The 20208-nt window shown below is 38.9% G+C and overlaps 1 protein-coding gene across 5 annotated transcripts in view; it reads right to left on the bottom strand.

Annotated features, from left to right (window-relative positions):
* Positions 1-4760: 4760 nt before the first annotated feature.
* Positions 4761-20208, bottom strand: part of LOC123871825 (axin) — a 95199-nt gene continuing 79751 nt past the window's right edge. Inside the window, exons 3-18 of one of the 5 annotated variants that reach the window (XM_045915813.1) lie at positions 17111-17174; positions 13969-14050; positions 13273-13378; positions 12741-12855; positions 12267-12415; positions 11784-11898; positions 11171-11296; positions 10521-10684; positions 8676-8813; positions 7557-7665; positions 7147-7290; positions 6919-7024; positions 6348-6537; positions 5916-6131; positions 5506-5718; positions 4761-5033 (exon numbers count right to left, since the gene is read on the bottom strand). In XM_045915813.1, coding sequence (XP_045771769.1) covers positions 4907-5033; positions 5506-5718; positions 5916-6131; positions 6348-6537; positions 6919-7024; positions 7147-7290; positions 7557-7665; positions 8676-8813; positions 10521-10684; positions 11171-11296; positions 11784-11898; positions 12267-12415; positions 12741-12855; positions 13273-13378; positions 13969-14002 — 2052 coding nt within the window. In that variant the 5' untranslated portion in view covers positions 14003-14050; positions 17111-17174 and the 3' untranslated portion in view covers positions 4761-4906. Of the gene's footprint in view, positions 5034-5505; positions 5719-5915; positions 6132-6347; positions 6538-6918; positions 7025-7146; positions 7291-7556; positions 7666-8675; positions 8814-10520; positions 10685-11170; positions 11297-11783; positions 11899-12266; positions 12416-12740; positions 12856-13272; positions 13379-13968; positions 14051-15819; positions 16008-16336; positions 16806-17110; positions 17175-20208 lie in introns of those variants that run through there. The other 4 variants (XM_045915814.1, XM_045915815.1, XM_045915811.1 and 1 more) reach the window with 4 other exon arrangements.

Genomic DNA, 20208 nt, shown 5'->3' with positions numbered 1-20208 from the left:
ACTTAATTATTCTCTTTAGCAATGAATTCTAGCCTCATAAACTACCGCTATACAAAACATCACATCATTTTATTACTACAGTCCAAGACCCTATTAGCAAAACTCATGCTTTAATGTTGCTAATGACTAATTCTGTAAAACGTCGAAGTTTCGTCGAAACTACGCTTTTGCAAGTGTGGACTAGTCATTGTCACTTGAAGTTATTACATTAGGGAACTCAGTCTGATTAATAATAATTAATTAAAGTATAACAATCAATCCGATATGCCAACTTATTAAATGATATCATTTTGATCTTTCACAGCCGAAATTATCTAGTCTATGTGTCGATAGGTTACTTAGCAATGCTGTTATTTGCCAAAAAAGCTATGCAGTCATGCCAGTGACAAATAACAGTGTCGCTATGCAACTAATCGATGGATTACAGATAGATTTATAATTAATTTCGGCCGTAAAACCTTCAGTTTTCTGATGGCATTGTAACACCCAAACAGATCATTTCAATAGATTCTTCTTAGCTATTTTAATCGGCTAGTCTACTGAAATCGACATATTGTATGTGATTTCAGTGAACTGACCACTACGTACGTACGCTGGAAGAGCCGTGCCATACGAAATAATTAAAAAAAAATTATGCCTATTCAAAGCATCCCAACGAGCGTACCGGGAACTAAAATTGACAGTTTGTGTGAAATGGTTTTCGTGTTGACAGATTTAACTGTCATTTAGTTCCCGATTACAGTCGCATGACGCTCATTGCTGCTATTATTGCCAAAATGACGAAAATCTAAGTTATTTCAAAAACTGATGGGCAATTGCAGGTCTCACATTGAAGTCAGAGGCAATCCACAAAGGGTAACTACAATCATGGTGCAGACATTTAAAGCTCATTTGAGTATTCTTTTAAAAATCTCTAATGAAATAGTTTGATCTGTTTTTGTATGCCACCTTATAGAAATTAATTGCAAGTTTTCGTTTACAATTCAATAAGTCGACATTACGGATTTCTTATTCGCCTGTACAATGACTGGTAAAACTGAAACTTATATAAAGAGCTATTCACAGCTTAAGAACGGAAACATAACTGTCCACATATTTATATACAGTTTATATGTTTTTCTATATGTTTGATTGAGATCCTGTTCGATGGAAGATTTTTTTAGACAGATTTGGATCCAAATATACAATTAGACGTAGGTATTGATAAAGTTCGGATTCTTTTTATTCTACAATTTGCTTGTTTTCACGTTAAGGTAAGGTTATCAAACATTATCATACACTTAGGTGAAACATTAAGTTTTTTTAGTGTAGAAGTTATTTTATGTTATAAAATTAAAATACTTTAGTTACATAGTTATACAGATTTAGTTGACTTAACGAGCCGAATTTGTTATATAACATGTTATATAGTCTAGACTCGCCTTGCAGTTTGATAATGACTTAGTGATTTTTCAATATGATATTACGTGTGCCACTTAAAAAATTTCCATATAGTTAAAACCGTTTATAACGACATCATTTATGTATTGGTTATAATGTCCATAATTTTTGTAGCCTAATAATCATGGTCCACTCACTGTTTTTGTAACAGATTTTAACTGTACTTATTAATTGAAAACCACAAAATGCCTAAGAGTGGGACACGCAATTTGAATTTGGAACTCATTTAAATGCATCCGTTTGGATGAAACAGACTTTCTATATCTTCTACGAATAATGATATTAAACAAATATTTCCACATCAATCAATCCACTTTGAACGCAGACATTATAAAACCGAACACGTCATAATAATATTATTCTATATTAATTTAAAATGTACAAACTAAGCAGTCATTCACGTAACACTAAGGACCATGAACCACGTAGCGCCGCTTCATAGAAGCATATATTATGTCGTCTACGCTTACAGTACGTTTGCGTGCTGCTTCCATTTAAAATCTGTGACACTGATGTTGGTTTGGCAGTCCTAACACTAAACTTTTAAAAATGGTAGCCATGTCGTATCTAATATTTCTATTTGCCCTCTAACTAAAAGGTCCAATAAGATTATATAGAGCTGACGTAATAAATTGGTCTACTAAACACATCTCCACTGCAAAAAAGGCAGCCCAAATTTTTCGCCAAAGGTAAAACAGTAATATCATGGACGTACATATGATTATGATATCATTTTTGTCAAATAAAAATTGTGTCTCCCTGTGTTACTGTCATTTTAGTTTATTTATACCAAGAAATGTATATGGAAGCAGCACGCAAGCGTACAATAATCGTAAAATGAGAAATACTTGTCTACGAAGCGACGCTATGCAGCCAGTGGCTCTGTGAGTAAAAACATTGCATACGGCAAAAAATTCGCATTAAAAATATTATCGTACAGTAGTAAGCGTACTCAACTAGCCCAAGTAAAATTAACAAAAAATAAAAAATAAAGTTTAATAACTTTGAGGAACAGAATTTTACTTTACATTGTATCCGCCGTATTTACTATTACACTCTGCGAACCGAATAGAAGGAATATAGACCATTAAAACATAAGCTTGTCTCTTTCGCACCCTTACAAATGTCTTGCTCACCTCATATATCGTAAAATCATAAACAACGCCATTTTAATACTTAACACAACTTTACGGATTAAGTTTCTTTCCAAAAAACGCGTCACAGGAATTTATTTCAAATTTGTTCTCCAGATAATTAATAATAGGCAGTATTAATTATCGATTTTAAGACATATTTTAAGTTACATCCAGACCATGTAACACATTATAAATCTTTTGCAGCATAACACATCCACATGTTATATAACATGCATGACCTCACTAATAAGTGTTATAATACCATGTAACATGTTATAAAACATGAATGACGCAAGGTATAATTTCAACTTCTGTAGACTAGTACATAATGTCGTTAAATTAACTTTTGTTACTGTTGTATATTTTAATACATTCGTTTATAAGTGAAAAGACAGGCATACATGTTAATCACGGATATTCCTTCTATTTGGTGCGCAAAGTATATTGTTATGTACTCTTCCTTAGATTTAAGTATACTTTACAATAAATAATTTACATTATGTATATAAGTCGCCCTGGCTGTTTCACACTGGTTCATAATACAACAACCAAGTAAATGCGAAAAATCGATTTCTTAAAACAATATTATAATGAATATCTATACAAATGTATAAAGATTTCATTAATTATTATTAATAACAACCGAAATAATAAGTATATTAGCATTAGTCACTAAAACGGAACTAATTTTATTTAGGTATTCATTTATTCACTGAAAAAAGAAAAATAATTGTCATAAAATTAAATTAAAAATATTTTACACTGGTTTTACAAAGTAAAGCCTTTTTATTAAAATTTAAATATTATTTATACACAACTATTTTTCCGAAATAGTTAAAATGTAGATATTTAGAAAATTAATTAAATTTTATTTTAATTGAAAAATTAAATTATCTTAAAGTAGGTTATTATCCTCGACGTCTCACTACCTTTTCTGATCAATTTTTAATAAAATAATAATAATAATAAAATAATGTGCTATTTATAAAGAATATCTAGTCATTTTCTCTGGCCAATTCCAATTCTCGTAGTCATAAGAGGATATTCATAAAATTTGAATTTTCATTTTATTTTCATCCAATGGCATTCATTTTATATGCGAAAATAAAAACAATTAAAAAAAATCTTAACTTTAAATAGTTCATGTTAAAAATTAAATTAAAAAATTGCCTGCTTACATGAATGAACAAAAGCAAGGTAAAAATCATAGGTTTGACTAAAATCATTTTTTTTCATTTATCCAAATTCATTTTCATTTCATGCTGGAGTTCGATCAGTCAGGGCGACGTCGATTTATAGTGAACCTTAATACCTAATAAATACAGGCTATATTTGCTCACTGCTGCCACTTCACTGCTCATTTCACTTGCAATGGGACTAAAATTGTTTTTTTTTTTTTTTTTGGGTTTTTTCAGTGTATTTTTGAGACATGTAATAAAAGTAAACAGGTAATGCTAAAAATGTTTACTTTACGCAAAGTAAATTAACTATAGTTCTCTTTTACCTTTATTTCATATCTTAAAAATGATTTTGAAACAAGATGGTAAATGATTTTTCACCCACCCTTATATTTTATTGCGTTGCGACGCCAAAACGGTGTGAATAAACCCTAACTTGTTTGCTGTATATTTTTCTTACACATCATTATCTTTTATCAAATTTTTGTGAAGATCGATATCTAATACCTAAGACTCAAATGTCAACAGGGCAGTCAGATGAGCCCCTTGTATTGCAGTTGGGTGAGCCCCACACGCCGCAGTCGGGAGAGCCCTTTACATTCAGTCGGGTGAGGCCCTAATATCGCAGTCGGGTGACCCCCACACATTGCTGTCGAGTGAACACTTCATATTGCAGTCGGGTGAGCCCCAAATTTTGCAGTCGGTTGAACCCCACATATCGTTGTTAAGGGAGCACTTCATATTGCAATCGGGTGAGCCCCAAATATCACTCTCCGGAGAGCCCCATACATCGCAGTCGTGTGAGCCCCTCTCATCGAAGTTACGTGAGCCCCACTCATCGCAGTTAAGTGAGCCCTTCTCATCGCAGTTAAGTGAGCCCCACTCATCACGATTAATGGATCCCCGTATATCGCAGTCAGGCGAGCCCCACACATCGGGTGAGCCCCACTTATCGCAATCGGGTGAGCCCCACACATCGCAATCGGGTGAACCCCACGCATCGCAATCGGGTGAGCCCCACACATTGCAGTCGGTTGAGCCCCACTCATCGCAGTCAGGTGAGCCCCAGGTGAATGAGTGAAGTGAGGTGCAGGAGCCGGCAGCGGTCAGAGCTACGTTAGTCGTCGGACTGAGGAGAGCTTGGGGCGAGTCTCATTCTATGCTCTTGACCCGCGCCATGACCTTGCCCTCGAACATCGGCAGTGTGTCGTTGTCATTACTGACCTCTTCTTGTATGACAGTGTTGTCGAGGTCCGCGCACTCCGTTTTGAAGAAGTATCTGAAAAACAAATAATGATAATTTTAACTTAGTTTTCAAATGCTACTATATTTAAAGTTTGATAATCTTGGTAAGATCATATCGAAATATAAATATATAATTATTATGCCTTAGAATCAAGTACCTAATGCATAAAAGAGCAAGCGTAAATTTTTACGTTAACTTTGCAGAAAACTTAAAAATCTATTCCTAAAAAACGCAACTAAGAAGACAGGTGTGTATAATGACATTGACAGACAAAAGTTCCCCGCATGAAAGTTAACAGCTAATGGCTACAATCTCAATGGTTGTGATTGACTGAATTTATGGTTTCATTGCTGCGACAGTATATTTTAACCAATACCGACAGAATGTTAGCCAATCTGAAGTGATTGCAATCGTCACAATGCAGTTGAAAGCCCGCTCTATACGTTACGTTAACATTTTACGGGGCGATTGTTACATTTTAGCCAAGTAGGGCCATTAAACGCACCTATAGTTGCCCTTCCTGGGCAGGTAGTCCTTGAACACGCGCAGTGTGAGCGGCGACGCGGGCACCTTGAACCGGTACGGTACGCTCTCGTCCAGGAAGCTCACCACCACTACCGTGTGGGCGTCGCCACTCGTGGGGTGGGAGGAGCCACCGCCGCCACCGCTCGCGCCGCTCGACTTGCTGCCGGTACTGCCACCAGTCGCGGCACCACCACTGAAAATTGAAATTTTTTAATTAATTTTACCTATTATCTATATCAGCACGAATATATCTTAAAAATTCCAGGGAAAACAGCATCGGGAAGGAATTGTTAGCAGAAAAGGTGGCGTAATCATTCACAAATCAAGGTGATGGTGCCCTCCGCGCACAGCAGGATGTCGTCAAGCATCAACTCTGCCGCTATCGCTCACCGACTCCTCTGCTGCTTGTCCCGCCTGCGATGCTCGTCCCGGTCCGCGGAGGAGCCGCGCGACGACTCGCGGTAGTTGCGGCGCTCCATCCGCTCTGAGCCCTCCGCGATCCACAGCAGGATGCGAGGCTCGACTCCCGCCGCGCTGGTGGTCCCCTCGCTCACCACTGACACGCCGCTGTCAGTCAACTCTGTTACTGTCTTCTTGGAAAATGATCTGAAAAAAAAAAATTACTCTATAAAACCTCTATATACCCATACTTCGTTCGACGTTCTTAATATTTTAGTACAAGAATCTAGGCCGTCATAGTGGCTGGAGTCACGCAGCGCGCCGAGATAATTCTGTAGCGTTTTAATTGAAACTTAGTTCTGAGCTAAGTCAAAGTACACTCTATATATTTCAGCCTTAGCGTTCGATCCCTTACGTGCTTACCTGCGTGAGAGCGAGTGCGGATGGTGCAGCGAGTCGGGCGGGCCGTCGTAGTGGCCGGAGTCAGCCGACAGTGCGGACGGGGCGCGCCGTGAGCCGTGCACGTGCATGCCGTGCCGCACGCGCGTCCTGCGCCCACCCGGTGGGGATGCCCCGGGCGTCCGCTCCGACCAGACTCGCGATACGTGTTGATCTGTGCATAAAATGTTGAGTTTTATTAACTGTGCAAGATGAAGTGAAGAGTTTGTAATCATAAGTTATCACACATATATTTTTCTAAAAAGATTAATGAGGAGATCTTCTTCTTTGGCGCTATGCAGGTCCTTGGATTCCCTGTATCATTTCGAACGTCTGGAATCTATTGTGATCGCCCCCAATTTTACTGTTCTGTGCCAATACTTGTGGCCGCTAGGTAGAATTTTCCTTACTGGAATTAGAGTAGCTTCCTCAGGGCATACTATGAATTTCCTCTTTATGTATTAAGTGCGGGGCAATAGCAGATTATGCGTATCGGAGTCTCGACAGACTCCTGGCTAGTGAAGAGATACGCTGCCATTGTGCGTCGAGGTCTCACCAAGAATGTCCTGATCGTTGTCGTCGTCGAGCTGCAGCTTCTCGCGGATGGCCGCCGCCACCAGCTGCGGCGGTAACGCCTGCGCCATCACCTCGTCACCTTCACCCTGAAGTAATGAAATTATCACAACTACACACTTGAAAATATGTTACCCATAGATAACAGAGGCTAAAGAGATAATAATTATTCTAACAATTGGTCAATGGGGAATATGATAGGACAACTCACCTCAGCCAACCTCCTCTCTAATCTCTCCTTATTCTCCTGTTCGCGCTTGACTCTCTCCAGTTTCTCAATAAGAAGCGGCGCGAACTCCGCCGGTGGCAGCACGCGAAGCTGCTCCGACTGAACGCGTTGCGTTCGCGGTATCATCTGTTTAATCAATAGAAACTCCATTGTAAAAACATGTACAGTACTAAAACTTTTAATAACTTATGTACGCCGATACCTATGCAGAAATTTTAGTTTTGAATTTCCCCCTTTCCCCTCCAATCAAGCGTAAAGCTTGTACTAGGAGTAGGTGCGACAATAGTGCAACGGATGGGGTTTGAACCGCCGACCTTTCGGAATTCAGTCTGCTCCTCAACCGTTGAGCTATCGAGGCTTTTAATCCACATATCATTGTAGTTTCTACATACCATGGCAGTGTCCTGCTCCTTGTTGATGACGGTTCGATCGAGCCCGTACAGCCGCGGCCGGTGACGCGACTCGCGGCTCTCGCGCACGCCGCGCAACGACATCCCATCGCTGCGGAATATTGTATATATTCATAACCATAACATTCACTAAGGCTGAGCGCACTTTGAATGCATTTTTGTACGAATTGGACTCGCGCGATCAATCCCGAGCTTCCAAGTACTTGGAAGCACATGCAAACTGAAATCAATTCCCATCGGCGGCGGTGTGATGTAATCACTTAACATCAGGTGACCCGCCTGCTCGTTTTCTCGCTATTTCATTAAAAAAATGCAACTATCTCGCACGTATTCTGCACGCACCAATGTCGGGATTATTCGCTCGTGTCCAAAGTGCGGTCGGCCATTACTAGTAAAAATGTACCCGCTGTTTGGTCATAATTTATGCACGTCAATGTATTATAGAAATATGTTTGGGTCTTGTGTAAGTAGTGCTTTTATTTCAGGCATTCCATATCTTTTGTGAGTTGGAAATGAAAAAGTAAATTGTTAAATCTGGGATATTGGGAAAGATTTTCTTCACATTATGAGAGCTAAAATTAATTAGAACTTGAGTGTAAAATGCCTAGTAAGCACACTTTTCAGCCTCACAGACTTCAAAAAAAAAAATTCATTGGGCAGAATCATTGATTTATTATGAGCAGAAAATAAAAAAAATGCAAATAAATTCATGAAGTGCAAATTAAAGGGTGTACAAATTAGTAAATCTAAAGCGATGGGGTACAGCCGATGGCGCGTTGGAAACACGATATCTAGTCAACTAATTCTATTATTTTACTTGTTTTACTTACATTAAACTCGTACTTGAACGCTTGCTACCGGTATGAACGCTGCTAAGGCTGGCACCTGGCACTGTCCTGGCTCTATTTACCCAACTATCAGGGAGAGGTTGGTACAAATATTTGGTCAAATATTTGTGATAATATAAGTTCATACTTACTGTTGGCGGCCTACGACACGTGAGCACATACACTAACCGCTTGCGGTGCCTGCTTACCACCCCAGTGTTGGCGTGTTAGGGACGGAGCCGGGTCGAATGTTTGTGATACGATATACACTCACACACTGCTGCCAGAGAGAGACACCGCATCGCTGTCGGTGCGGCCGCTGCTGAGACTGGCGCGCTCGGAGTCTTGCCGCGAGGCGGGCGTGTAGCCGGCGTACGACACGTGAGCACTGTACACTGACCGCTTGCGGTGCCTGCTTACCACCCGGGTGTTGGCGAGTTGGGGACGGGGTTGGGTCAAATGTTCGACAAATATTTTGGTTGTGAAGTTTATTGAAAGAGTGTGAGTGTGATACGTAGCATGTGTCATAGTTGGATCAAATATTTAAAATGTGAACAGTGTTGATTCAAACATTTGGACAAATTATGATTTTGTGTAGTTTATTTTGAGATTTCATATTTAAAGTGAAATGTAAATCAAAGGCAATAAAAGATAAGCAAAAAAAAATATGAATTAATTAAATTAATGTGTGAGTGTTTGTTTGAGAATAAAATGTTTTTGGATGTAAAGGGGATAAAAGGGTGGCAAGGTAAAGGCGGTTGATAAAGGGTAAAACGGCCAGGGGGCAAAATGATCACGGGGTAAGATGGTCAGGTGGTAATTCAGCGTAAGGGCGTGTACAGAGTGCGTCGGGCAGCGGGCATGCAGCGGGACACAAACATGGGGGGCAAAACAATATAACGGAACTGATCAGTAAAGCGGCTTAGTCAAACTAAACTAACAACTAAACTGACATTCATATAAAAATAAGATACACAGTCCCAAACGGGGTTATAAATAAAATATGTTAAAAAAAGATTTATTGTTTACATTTGTGCTCGATATAAAAATGATATATTATTATATTATAATAATGTAATATTTTTATTGTTGTAACTCTTTTTGACAATTTGACAAACTGGTCGGAGCCAGAGTGAAGTAGAGTGAGGGAACTCTTGGATTGATCCTGAATCGACGATATGTCAAATATTAGGCTATGGTAACGTAAATCAAAGAAAAATACGGCTACTTTAGGGCTACCTGCCAGTGATGTCGAAGCTTCAATGTTTTGTTAGAAGTTCTCTAACTGGCGTGAACTGTGGCAGAGTTATCAAGAACTATCACGAAAAGTTATAAAATCTCTCAACATATATAATAAAACTTGGTTGTACATAAGAATCTAAGGAACTAGGACTGTGTACCTTCAAGGTCTTTTTATATCAATGTAAACTAAAAGTAAATAAAGCGTAAATTTATGGGGGAGGGTTCTCACATGCGATGCGGGGTCACACTTTACAAGATAGAGGCTTTTACAGTCTATACTGGGGTCACACAATGAATATTGTTAAATTATATGGATATAGCAAAGCTTTTAAGTAAACTAATAATTTTTGTCTCATTTCAATCTTAAACATCTGAACTTAGTCTGACCTTTACTAATATTATAATATCTTACTCTAGATAGAGTCGAAAACCGATTTTGGACAAAATTTCATCCTGCGAAGTTGTGCTTGTTATATATAATGCTTAAAATTTGAAAAGGAACTTGTCATATTTGATCTATGTATTACTGTCTGACAAATATAAGGCATTGCAGGAAAACTGCATCAATCATTATTACAATTGATTTGCTGAATTTATGGTATTCTTGTTGAAACAATGCGTTGTAACTTGTAGCCAATAGTGAGCGAGCGTCAACCAATCAGGTGACTGTAATCGTGACATTGTAGGGGGCATTTCACCGTGATTGAGCCGCTTTTGATACGACAGTTGAAATATGGCGAGTCCTTTCTCAAATTGTACGCATCATAACTATTTTTGGCCCGGCCTGGGGATCGAGAGCCCAGGACTTCGTCATCTGCAGTCGAACATGCGAGCCAATAGATCGACGAGACAGAAAGAGCTAAGGTAGTGTACTCACGGCGCGACGTCGGAGTGCAGGCGGCGCGACTGCGTGGCGATGAGCGCGTCGTGCGTGAGGCGCGCGCCCACCGCGCCCACCACGCCCACCGCACCCGCGCTCACTCCGCTGCTGGACGACAGCTCCTGCCCCTCGTGCAGCGTGGCCAGCCCACCGCCGCACATCTACAAAGAGACATTTTTTACTAATGTATACTAATATCTGAAGTGGGTAGGCCATGTCGCAGAGGCGATGGCCGTTGGAGCCGAAAAGTCCTTGGGTAGAGACCACGTATAAGCAAGCATAGTGTGGGACGCTCTCCAGCACGATGGGCCGACGATATAAAGCGGCTGGCGGGAAGTGGCTGGATGAGGAAGACTGAGGACCGGGTGTGGTGGCGCTCTTTACAGAAGGCCTATGTTCAACAGTGGACGCTCACAGGTTGATGATGATGATGATACTAATATGAATTTATGATGACTAACTATGAGACTCATAAGAAAGCTCAGGGTCACTCTGAATTCTGTGGATCAGTAATTTAGTTGTTTTCCACATACTGGATGAATACTTGTAAGAGTAGGAGAACTTGCTCCAATAAAACTCGCGCCATTGTTATTATTCATCACAGTTTATTATCAATCTTTAACCATCTTTAATATAACTTTACTTACTTCTCTCGAGTGCGGTGGCGATGCGTCGGGCGAAGACAGTGGCTGCGTCGCCGCACTCACGTATGACACGTACGCGTCCGAACGCAGGAACGACTGGTACGTTGACTCTGTTATCGCACGAGTCACCTGCAAATTAAAAAAATAAAAATAATACTAAATAAAAATTTAAAAAAAAAAAACTATTGCCTGTCTTCGTTTTTAGCTAGCGTTCTGGTTATACCCTGTGGAGATCCCGGGTCGCTCGTCCACCCTTACCGTTGCTCTGTCTAGACGACTTCGTAGAAATTTTGGTAGGTAATAACATACCATCCTTACTCTCTTCTACATGGGAGCGCGCTTACTTAGAAGGTGCCTATTCTCTCTCTTCTTTTGTTGACGGACAGCGGGTGGATGAAGAAAGCATCCATACACGTCCGTCCATGCGTCCAAACGGTCTCCCGTGTGGACGCATAAAGGCAGAGGTTAGATTGGATAACAAACAGTAAACACTTTTGCTAAAAAAAAAAATACAATAAATAAACAAATATTCAAAACACCAGTCAGTGTTACTCTTTAGTTACAGGTCCCGATGGAAATGATGTAAAATTTCTGTTCTTGAACCAAAAATACGCACCTCTTGCTCCATATTATCGAAGATGGTCTTCTCGATATTGGCGCCATCCTTGAGGCCCTGCTTCACGCGCTGCTTTAACTCTTCGGGCATCGCTAGCTGAGACTTGCGCAGAAACCTACGTATAAGAATTTCACACTCTGTTAAGAGGTAATAATGAGTTCATGTGTCAATTTTAACTTGATACTGGTTTTGATAAGTGACAATTTGGAATTGATAAATACTTGAATACTTGTTTGACTACCTAATGGTAATACTTACTTGATAAGAGACAATGGATAAATGATAATACTGACTTAATAAATGGTAATATTATGACACTGAAGTGGTAACATTGCCTTGATAAATTATAATGATGACTTGATAAATAGTAATACTGACTTGATAAATGATAATGCTGACTCGATAAATTGGGATGCTGACCTGATAAGTAGAAATGCTGACTTGATAAATGGTAATGCTGACTCCAGAAGCGGCAATACTAACTTGTATATCGCGGAGACGACCTGCCGTATCTTGGCGGGCTCGGTCTCCTGGCGCAGGCCCTGCACGGCGAAGTAGAAGTTGAGGCGGTCCACGTGCAGCCCGCCCGCGCCTGACACGAACTTGCGGAATAGGCGCACTCCTTCCGCGTCCTATCAAATAAATCATTAAGCTGAGATTTCCTAGAAAGAAGATGCCGCCACATAGTGATCGCAATATGACGGTGAAACGGTGGCCCTAAAGGACAGCCGTCACGACCGTACTGACACGTAGAAGTTCCCTTCATCACTGCCTTGTTTAGGATTATTAGTCAATCACAGTTATGGATTATTTTTTATGATGTTATATTTTCTGAAATTCATTGGAGTGATGATTACGGAAATGCCGTCCATTTTCAAATTAAATAGCGTCGTGGCAGTTGGCATGAACGTGTTCGGAACAGATAAAATAAAGATAAACACACAAACACGTAGGTACCTCGAGCAGGTGGTGCAGGGTCCGCGCCCAGCGCAGATAGGGCGGCGAGGCGGGCGAGCGCGCCGAGCTGCCCGAAGAGCCTTCCGTCTCCTCGCGCCACGACGCCATACCCGCCCTATATAGAAAAAAAAGCTTGTTTCACTACGTCGCATCGTCAGCTTGTATTCTGTTACCCAAATAACTCTACCCAAAGGGCACCCGACAAAGGGTTTTAATTAGGATTTTGTCCCAAAACCCAATTCGACATCGCCATTTATACTAGGCCGTTAATTCGATTTTTATAGGCATCGAAATAGACGTGTTTAATTCCACCATAAGAACACATTTCAATTATTCAACTAGGAATTTTAGGAAATTATTAAGAATTCTTTAATCACTTCAATTTTATTTTAATTAGATGGATAAAATTTGCATCTCGGAAAAATCGTGGCTCACTCAGATTGATGATACTTAACTACAGACTACAGACAAGTTAGCTAAACAGCTAAAAAAAATTCAAGATGAATCAGTATTAGAGACAAATTGGCCTCACTTAGAGAGATGTGGCTGTGTGAACACATGTCTGGGCTGAGATTTGCTCTTCTCCTCCCCCGGCGCCGGCGGCAGCGACGACCTGTCTGCAAGCTTGTGCTCCCAACCTGCACAACATTCCAGATACACAAGCTGCAAGCATATACTCCTATACACATCCTCATACTGAATCTAGTAACATAACATACAAGTATCACAAAGAGTATACTCAGTTAAGACCAGCGAATCCTACAGGATGTGAGGAGGGACTGTCCGCATGGTGAAACTAACTTAAATAAATAATCTCTTTATAAGTCATTCCGGCACAGTTTACGGAATTTTTAAAAACGTTAATAAGAGGTAAAGTTTGTAAGTTTGCTTCTATGGGGTAATCTCTGGAACTACTGAACCGATTTTGAAAACACTTTCATTAGTAGAAAGCTATTTTATATTATATATAAAGCTATTTTATTTTATATATTATTCCTAAGTAACATAGGCTATAATTTATGTCCGCATGAAAATTTCAATAAGCTACCCGTGCGAAGTCGGGGCGGGTCGCTAGTATGAACACTAAAAACAAAAACAATTATTCTTCTATTTAATTTGAATTATTAGTATGTTAGAGTAGTAGGTATACGACTGCGTTGCTTCCGCGAACATGACAAGGGTAGGAATCTCTGTATGGTGTTTTTACTCTGTGGTAGTATCTACGCACCTTGCGGGTGGCCGCCTATAGGAGTGTGGCTCATGGCGCACAGGCCCTGCTCCCACCCGCGCGCTGCATGGCGAGACACTACCTGCAAGCAAATAATATCCGCTGTAAGGGATAGCGTCCATCACGCGGGCCGGATCGGGCCGCACAAAAATCCGCCTACTATTGTGCGTAGACTAAAAGTGCGGCGGTCACGCACAACAGACGGAAACATTTAAGTGCGGAAACCATCCCAGAGAGAAGGCGCGGCGGTGCGGATAATACATAGTCCGCGACAGGTGAGATGGCAATCGGGATATGAGGCTTGGAGATGCCCTGCACGCATCGGGTTGCCGTGGGGGCTATGCGGGTGTTCGGGGTGTTCCCTCCCCGATTGCCATTTCATCCTGTCGTGTACTCTACATACACAAGTGTAAATTAAAAATGTCTAACACCCCCGACAAGTGAAGGTTACAGTAACTAGAAAAGAGCTGATAACTTTCAAACGGCTGAACCAATTTTCTTGGATTATAGCTAGGAACACTCTCGATCAAGCCACCTTTAAAACAAAAATAAACTAAATTAAAATCGGTTCATTACTTTAGGAGTTACGATGCCACAGACAGATACACAGATACAAACTTCAAATTTATAGCTCCCCTCTTTTTGGGTCGGAGATTAAAAATGCTCGACACACCGTTGCGGCCCGACCTGTTTACACTCCATTCTTATAATACGTTTATAATATGTTACTTGATACATGACGAGTTTGGGAGAAGACTATGGCCCTGTCTAGTTAAAACTCTACCAAAAAAGACGTGCCCCCAAGCGATTTCATGACCAGGCGAGTGATTTGCTGGCTCTGTGTCCTATGATCATCATTGAACAAAAGCTCATTTGAATTGCCATTGAAGACTTCCTATGATAAATTATTTTTTTATCACTCAGTGAACCAGCAATGTAGAACCAACCAATGTTAAATGAGTTGGGTGGCTTTTATTAAGTGATGATCACTGAGTTAGCAAATCACCACATTGATACAATGCCTAGTGGGTATAATAAACTGCCTTACTCCTTCCAAGTTCTTATGAGTTTAGATTGAAGTAGTGGCCTTATTTGGAGTATTGGTAAGCCTCTGCCAAACAGAGAAAAACCAGATACATGAAAAGACATGGAAATGTTTTCCATAAGTTTTGATAACTTACAGACAACATGATTCTTAAAAAGTGTACAATGAACCCATTTTGAAAAAAGCTTTGAGTTTGACTTAAATAAACTCTCAAAACTCACAAATATCATAAAAGAGTCAACGATAAAAATATGTATTATGTTTTCCAAGATTTGGGCACGAGGCTAACCGAAAGTAAAAAATCAATAGGCCAAATAAAAAGGATCATCGCATCACATTTGATTCGTATGTGTTAGAGGGAGAAACTGAACAAAATCACATTGAGTTTGCATAGTGTAAGAAAGAGATGGTAGACGAAGACGGAGCAGCGGCCAAAAGTCAAGAGTCTCCATCATCGATCGGCTTGGTTGGAAAAATTAAACATCACATCACAATGGATTTTACACCTTTTTTTCTAAATCTATTAAACTATTGCAACGCTCAATACACACAAATTAAAATCTACTCAATAACTTCCCATATTCAATTTCACTAAACCCGCCAACAAAAAACACTCCAGCAAAAATTATATTGAACATGAGCGCTATACAAAATTCCTTGAAATTTCACATTAAATATACCACTTCATAAAAAAAGGGATAGCTCATAATAAGATCCTGTCATAACCAATTATAATCATAACTTCACAGTTCAATAAACAAGCCAGGAAAAAATTGAACAATACAAAAAAATTGTAAAGACCTTACCATATTCATTGTGCTTCTACAAACAAGAAAAACTGAGAGGTACTGGTAGTACACTGATATTAAAATACTATTAAGTAGATTTTTTAATTTAAATAGTATTTTTTGCATCAACTATTGTAAAAAGCACGACTGTGCAGTGCAACGACAGTGGTCCGAGTGTAAGTCGGATGCTGGAGTACAATAGACCCCGATCGAACATTTCTTGGGCCCTTGCCGAGTTATGAATATGGTTATGATAGGGTTCATAACTAATATAAAATCAATAACTCACAATAAGTATTATATGACTTACACAGGGTTCATATTTTTTGTAATGCATAGGACGGAGAACTTTTTCTCAACTTTTAAATAAGTTAAAGTGTATTTTACTTATTAAAATATGACAAACTATACATGTATTGAAATGTTTTATTAAATAGACTGTTTATATATTAGTTCAGTGAGTATTTTAGGCTGACTTTTTACATATTGTAATTAGGATATAACTAATTAGCTTTAAATATATAAACAAACTTACCTATTGTAATACTTAACGACTTAAAAGTAATATCATTAAAAGCATACATGAACCAAGCTAATAAAGGCGTCCGCGGCAAACCAGAAACGTTATAATTAAAGGATGACGAGCATAAAACTTGGATACAACTTGTAAACAGAGCCAAGAAGCTATAAATTGCTTGCCCGTCGAACAATCGGGCGTGGAAATTAGAGATCACGCCTAAATTTCAGTCATAAGTCAATCTGTAATCCTTCGTAACCGTACATTAGCGTGGAAGTTGTAAACACAGAATTCCTACATGGAAGTAACCCGGAAGGACGGTCTTTATGGAACATATTGAGTGAAACGCTATGTGAAAATTGATACACTCACTTTATAATGAAACGCGGAGATCTGTTCCAAACGAGAATAGAGAACGCGTTAAATAGGAAAGTTAACGTAAATAAATAATAGATTAGCTTGGCTCGGACTGCTTTTGTATACAAGAGCGATTGGAGTTTGACAGTTGAGTGACAATTTGACAATTGACATAGTGTTTGACAGTTGACGCACAATTTGCGTGACAACGCCATCTAGCGACACATTACAAAATCACTTGAGCGACAGTTTGGCGTTGACAAGGTCACGTGATTTGCATATACTGAAAGTAGCCGATAGATGACGGCGCCCGTCTCTATCTTCGATAATTCTGAATATTTTTGGCGGGAGCCTGGAATGTAGACAAAAAAAAGACGCGGACAAAAAATGGTTAACGTTATCGTTGTTTTTTGTTACTTTATAATATACACTCGCCTGTTTAGCAGCTTATAGCCGCTGCATTTTCATTTTGTTGTGCCACTTTATAAGATGACAATATCTGAAACAAAATGACAAATATGTTTAAAATAAGCGATGGATATTGGACAGTAATCTTTGAATTGTACATTTAATTTACAAAATTATTACAGTTTTGAGTTACAAAATATAATGTTATAATCGCGAAATTAGTAGGTAAATAAATATGAAAAGCGGCTTCGCTTTGCTCTACAACATCAAAGGTAACCGAAGACGTAATTTTTCTTTGAAAGTTTCATGATTAAAGGCGCATTTCTCATAAAGAAGTCATTCACCTTTGAAAGACAAATTATCTCTCTGGAATATATTTTGATTTATTATGAAATTAAATACCTATTTGATATTAAAATCGTTTGTCTACGTTCACTACTGTGGCTATAATACAATCTAATTTTACTTACTTAGTTATAAATATTGAATTATATAAATTTTGATGTAAGTAGTACATAGTATAGGTACCAACAATATACCTAATTACCTAGGGTTCTTCTGATTTGAATGTTTATCGCACATCTTATGACGCACGTGCCGTACGTGCCGAATGTATTTCTTTTCGGTACCTACTACCTAGTACTCAAAATACCCACTTTATGGCAGTATTTTGAGTTTATAATGAGTACTGAACCACAGACATTAGTTGAACTATGATGCAAAGGTCAATGTTGGTACTCGTAGGTGCGATCAACTTGAATTTTTAGCATGGAAATCGTATTTTGATAACATCGCATGAAAATTATCAGGTTGGTTTTGGTAATGTATATCCTACATAAATAGAATGGATTAATTTGGTTTCGTTTGACACATGGACTTAGGAGCAACGCAAACGCCTAGATATTGTATGGGTGGAGTCGTATAAGTACAATGCAGATAGTAGAACCTAAAAGAGATAAGAATAAATAAGGTATATCTATTCAATATCCATCTATATAAAAACTATCCGTTTGCCCGATTTATTAATAATTATTTGTCTACAAAATGAGTTAATTTTGACGGAGATTTTAGCAAGTTTGATAAAAATCAGTTAAATAACCCCGGATTACAATCAAGTACAATAAAAGCTGCAGCCTAGTTTTATTTATTTAATAATAATATTTGATGATGACAGCAACTTCGTTACGCAGACGAACTTAGATTTTTTAAAATCCCATGGGAACTCTGATTTTCCAGGATAAAAAGCAGTCATATCCATCTCCGGGAAGCAAGCTATCATATTATGTACCAAATAAATGATGGATTTAGGTTATTTTATTTCTGTGGAAACTCTTTGATTTTCCGGGCATAAAGTTTCTACTCAGAAAATCAAAGCGTATGACCGTCTCCGGAATGCAAGCTATCTCTGTACTAAGTTGAAGTTCGTTAATATCGGTTAAACGGATCAGCCGTTAAAAGGTAGCAGACAGACAGACAGAAAGTGTTTTCGCATTTAAAATATTATAATCTGAATGTTTGGCTACAGGATGAATCGGTGCGATAAAAGTAAAGGGGAGCTTAAGAGCTTTATTATTTCAATATCGCTAAAATGTTTCTACAAGCCGGCGACACTCGAGCGCTCAGCAAAAAGCACACAGTTTAATGTAAAAATTATGTTAACTGAAATTAAATTATTATTAATGTCTATTTAGGACGATATACGTTATTTCGAGTACCTACTTATCTATTTGTACATGCTTCGTTAAATATAGTATTAAAATAATGTGGAGTAGGTAAAAATGACATTTCAATTTCTAAAAAAAAAATTTTAATGTAGGCATTAAAATTTCCTCTGGAAAGAAGGAACATTTTTTTAAGTGTATGAAACAGTATTAGTAAATCGTTAAATGTGACGACGAAGACTACGAAATGGTAATAACATTCAACTATTACACATTTAACATCCACAAGTTATAATACCCAACAAAATCCCTTGATTAGCCAGGCACGTGGCGCGCGCTATACGTCCCTTTGACGCGCACAAACTTTCGAATCGCGACCTAAGTATGTGCAGCAGTGGACATGTATCGGTTGACGACGACGATTTCGATAAAATAATATCAAACTATCGATACATCGACAAGTTATAATACCCAACAACAAAATCCCCCACACTGGCGCTTCATTAGCCAGGCACGCGCACGCGCTAAACGCCCCTTTGACGCGCACAAACTTTCGAATCGCGACCTAAGTATGTGCAGCAGTGGACAATGGACATGTATCGGTTGACGACGACGACTTCGATAAAATAATATCAAACTATCGATACATCGACAAGTTATAATACCCAACAACAAAATCCCCCACACTGGCGCTTCATTAGCCAGGCGCGCGCACGCGCTAAACGCCCCTTTGACGCGCACAAACTTTCCGCCGTTCCTTTGATTGCCATAATGGAATCGCGATGTTATTACACTAATTGAATTTTCACAAAGTCCGCGCATTAACGAGTCGGATTCGGAGTTCGAACAACACTGTAAAGATGATCGCGCATTTGTTAGAACCGCTTGCCGCACGCGATTTGAATTTTGAAAAGAAAACACATTAAATACCTACATATTATATCATCGTGGTGTATTCTATCAAATGTCTCTAGCATTTCGAAATATCATAACATCATTAGGGGGTCGACGGTCGACTGCCATAGATTGTCAGTTATGCAAGGGACAATCTATGGCAATCTATGATCGCAAACTCTTCTGTATAGCTGACACTCACTAAATATTAGCTAAAATGCGTTTTTGCGAATAGAAATTAAGTGAGTTAATTTTCATATTAATTACTTACCATACCAATAATTATCAAATTACCATATATTCCCCTAATCATAACAATTGAGATTGTAACAATATGATGATCACAACTTTCGCAATCGTCCTGCAAAATTTCTAATCAGTAACTTAGCACCTTAATTTTACAGACAGTATGACGATCGCACGACCTCCCATCCGAGTCTGATTTGCTGATATGTACTATCAATATTGGCTAGAATTGCTATCTGCAGCTAGAATGCTAAAAACCCAGACAGTTACAATAATTACGATAAATCACAAATTCTTTGTTAGTCCCTAGAATGCTAAAATGAT

The sequence above is a fragment of the Maniola jurtina genome, chromosome 14 (assembly GCF_905333055.1).
Source record: "Maniola jurtina chromosome 14, ilManJurt1.1, whole genome shotgun sequence".
Classification (NCBI taxonomy): domain Eukaryota; kingdom Metazoa; phylum Arthropoda; class Insecta; order Lepidoptera; family Nymphalidae; genus Maniola; species Maniola jurtina.
The sequence above is the reverse complement of the archived record's forward strand: the minus strand, read 5'-3'. Positions and strand labels throughout refer to the sequence as shown.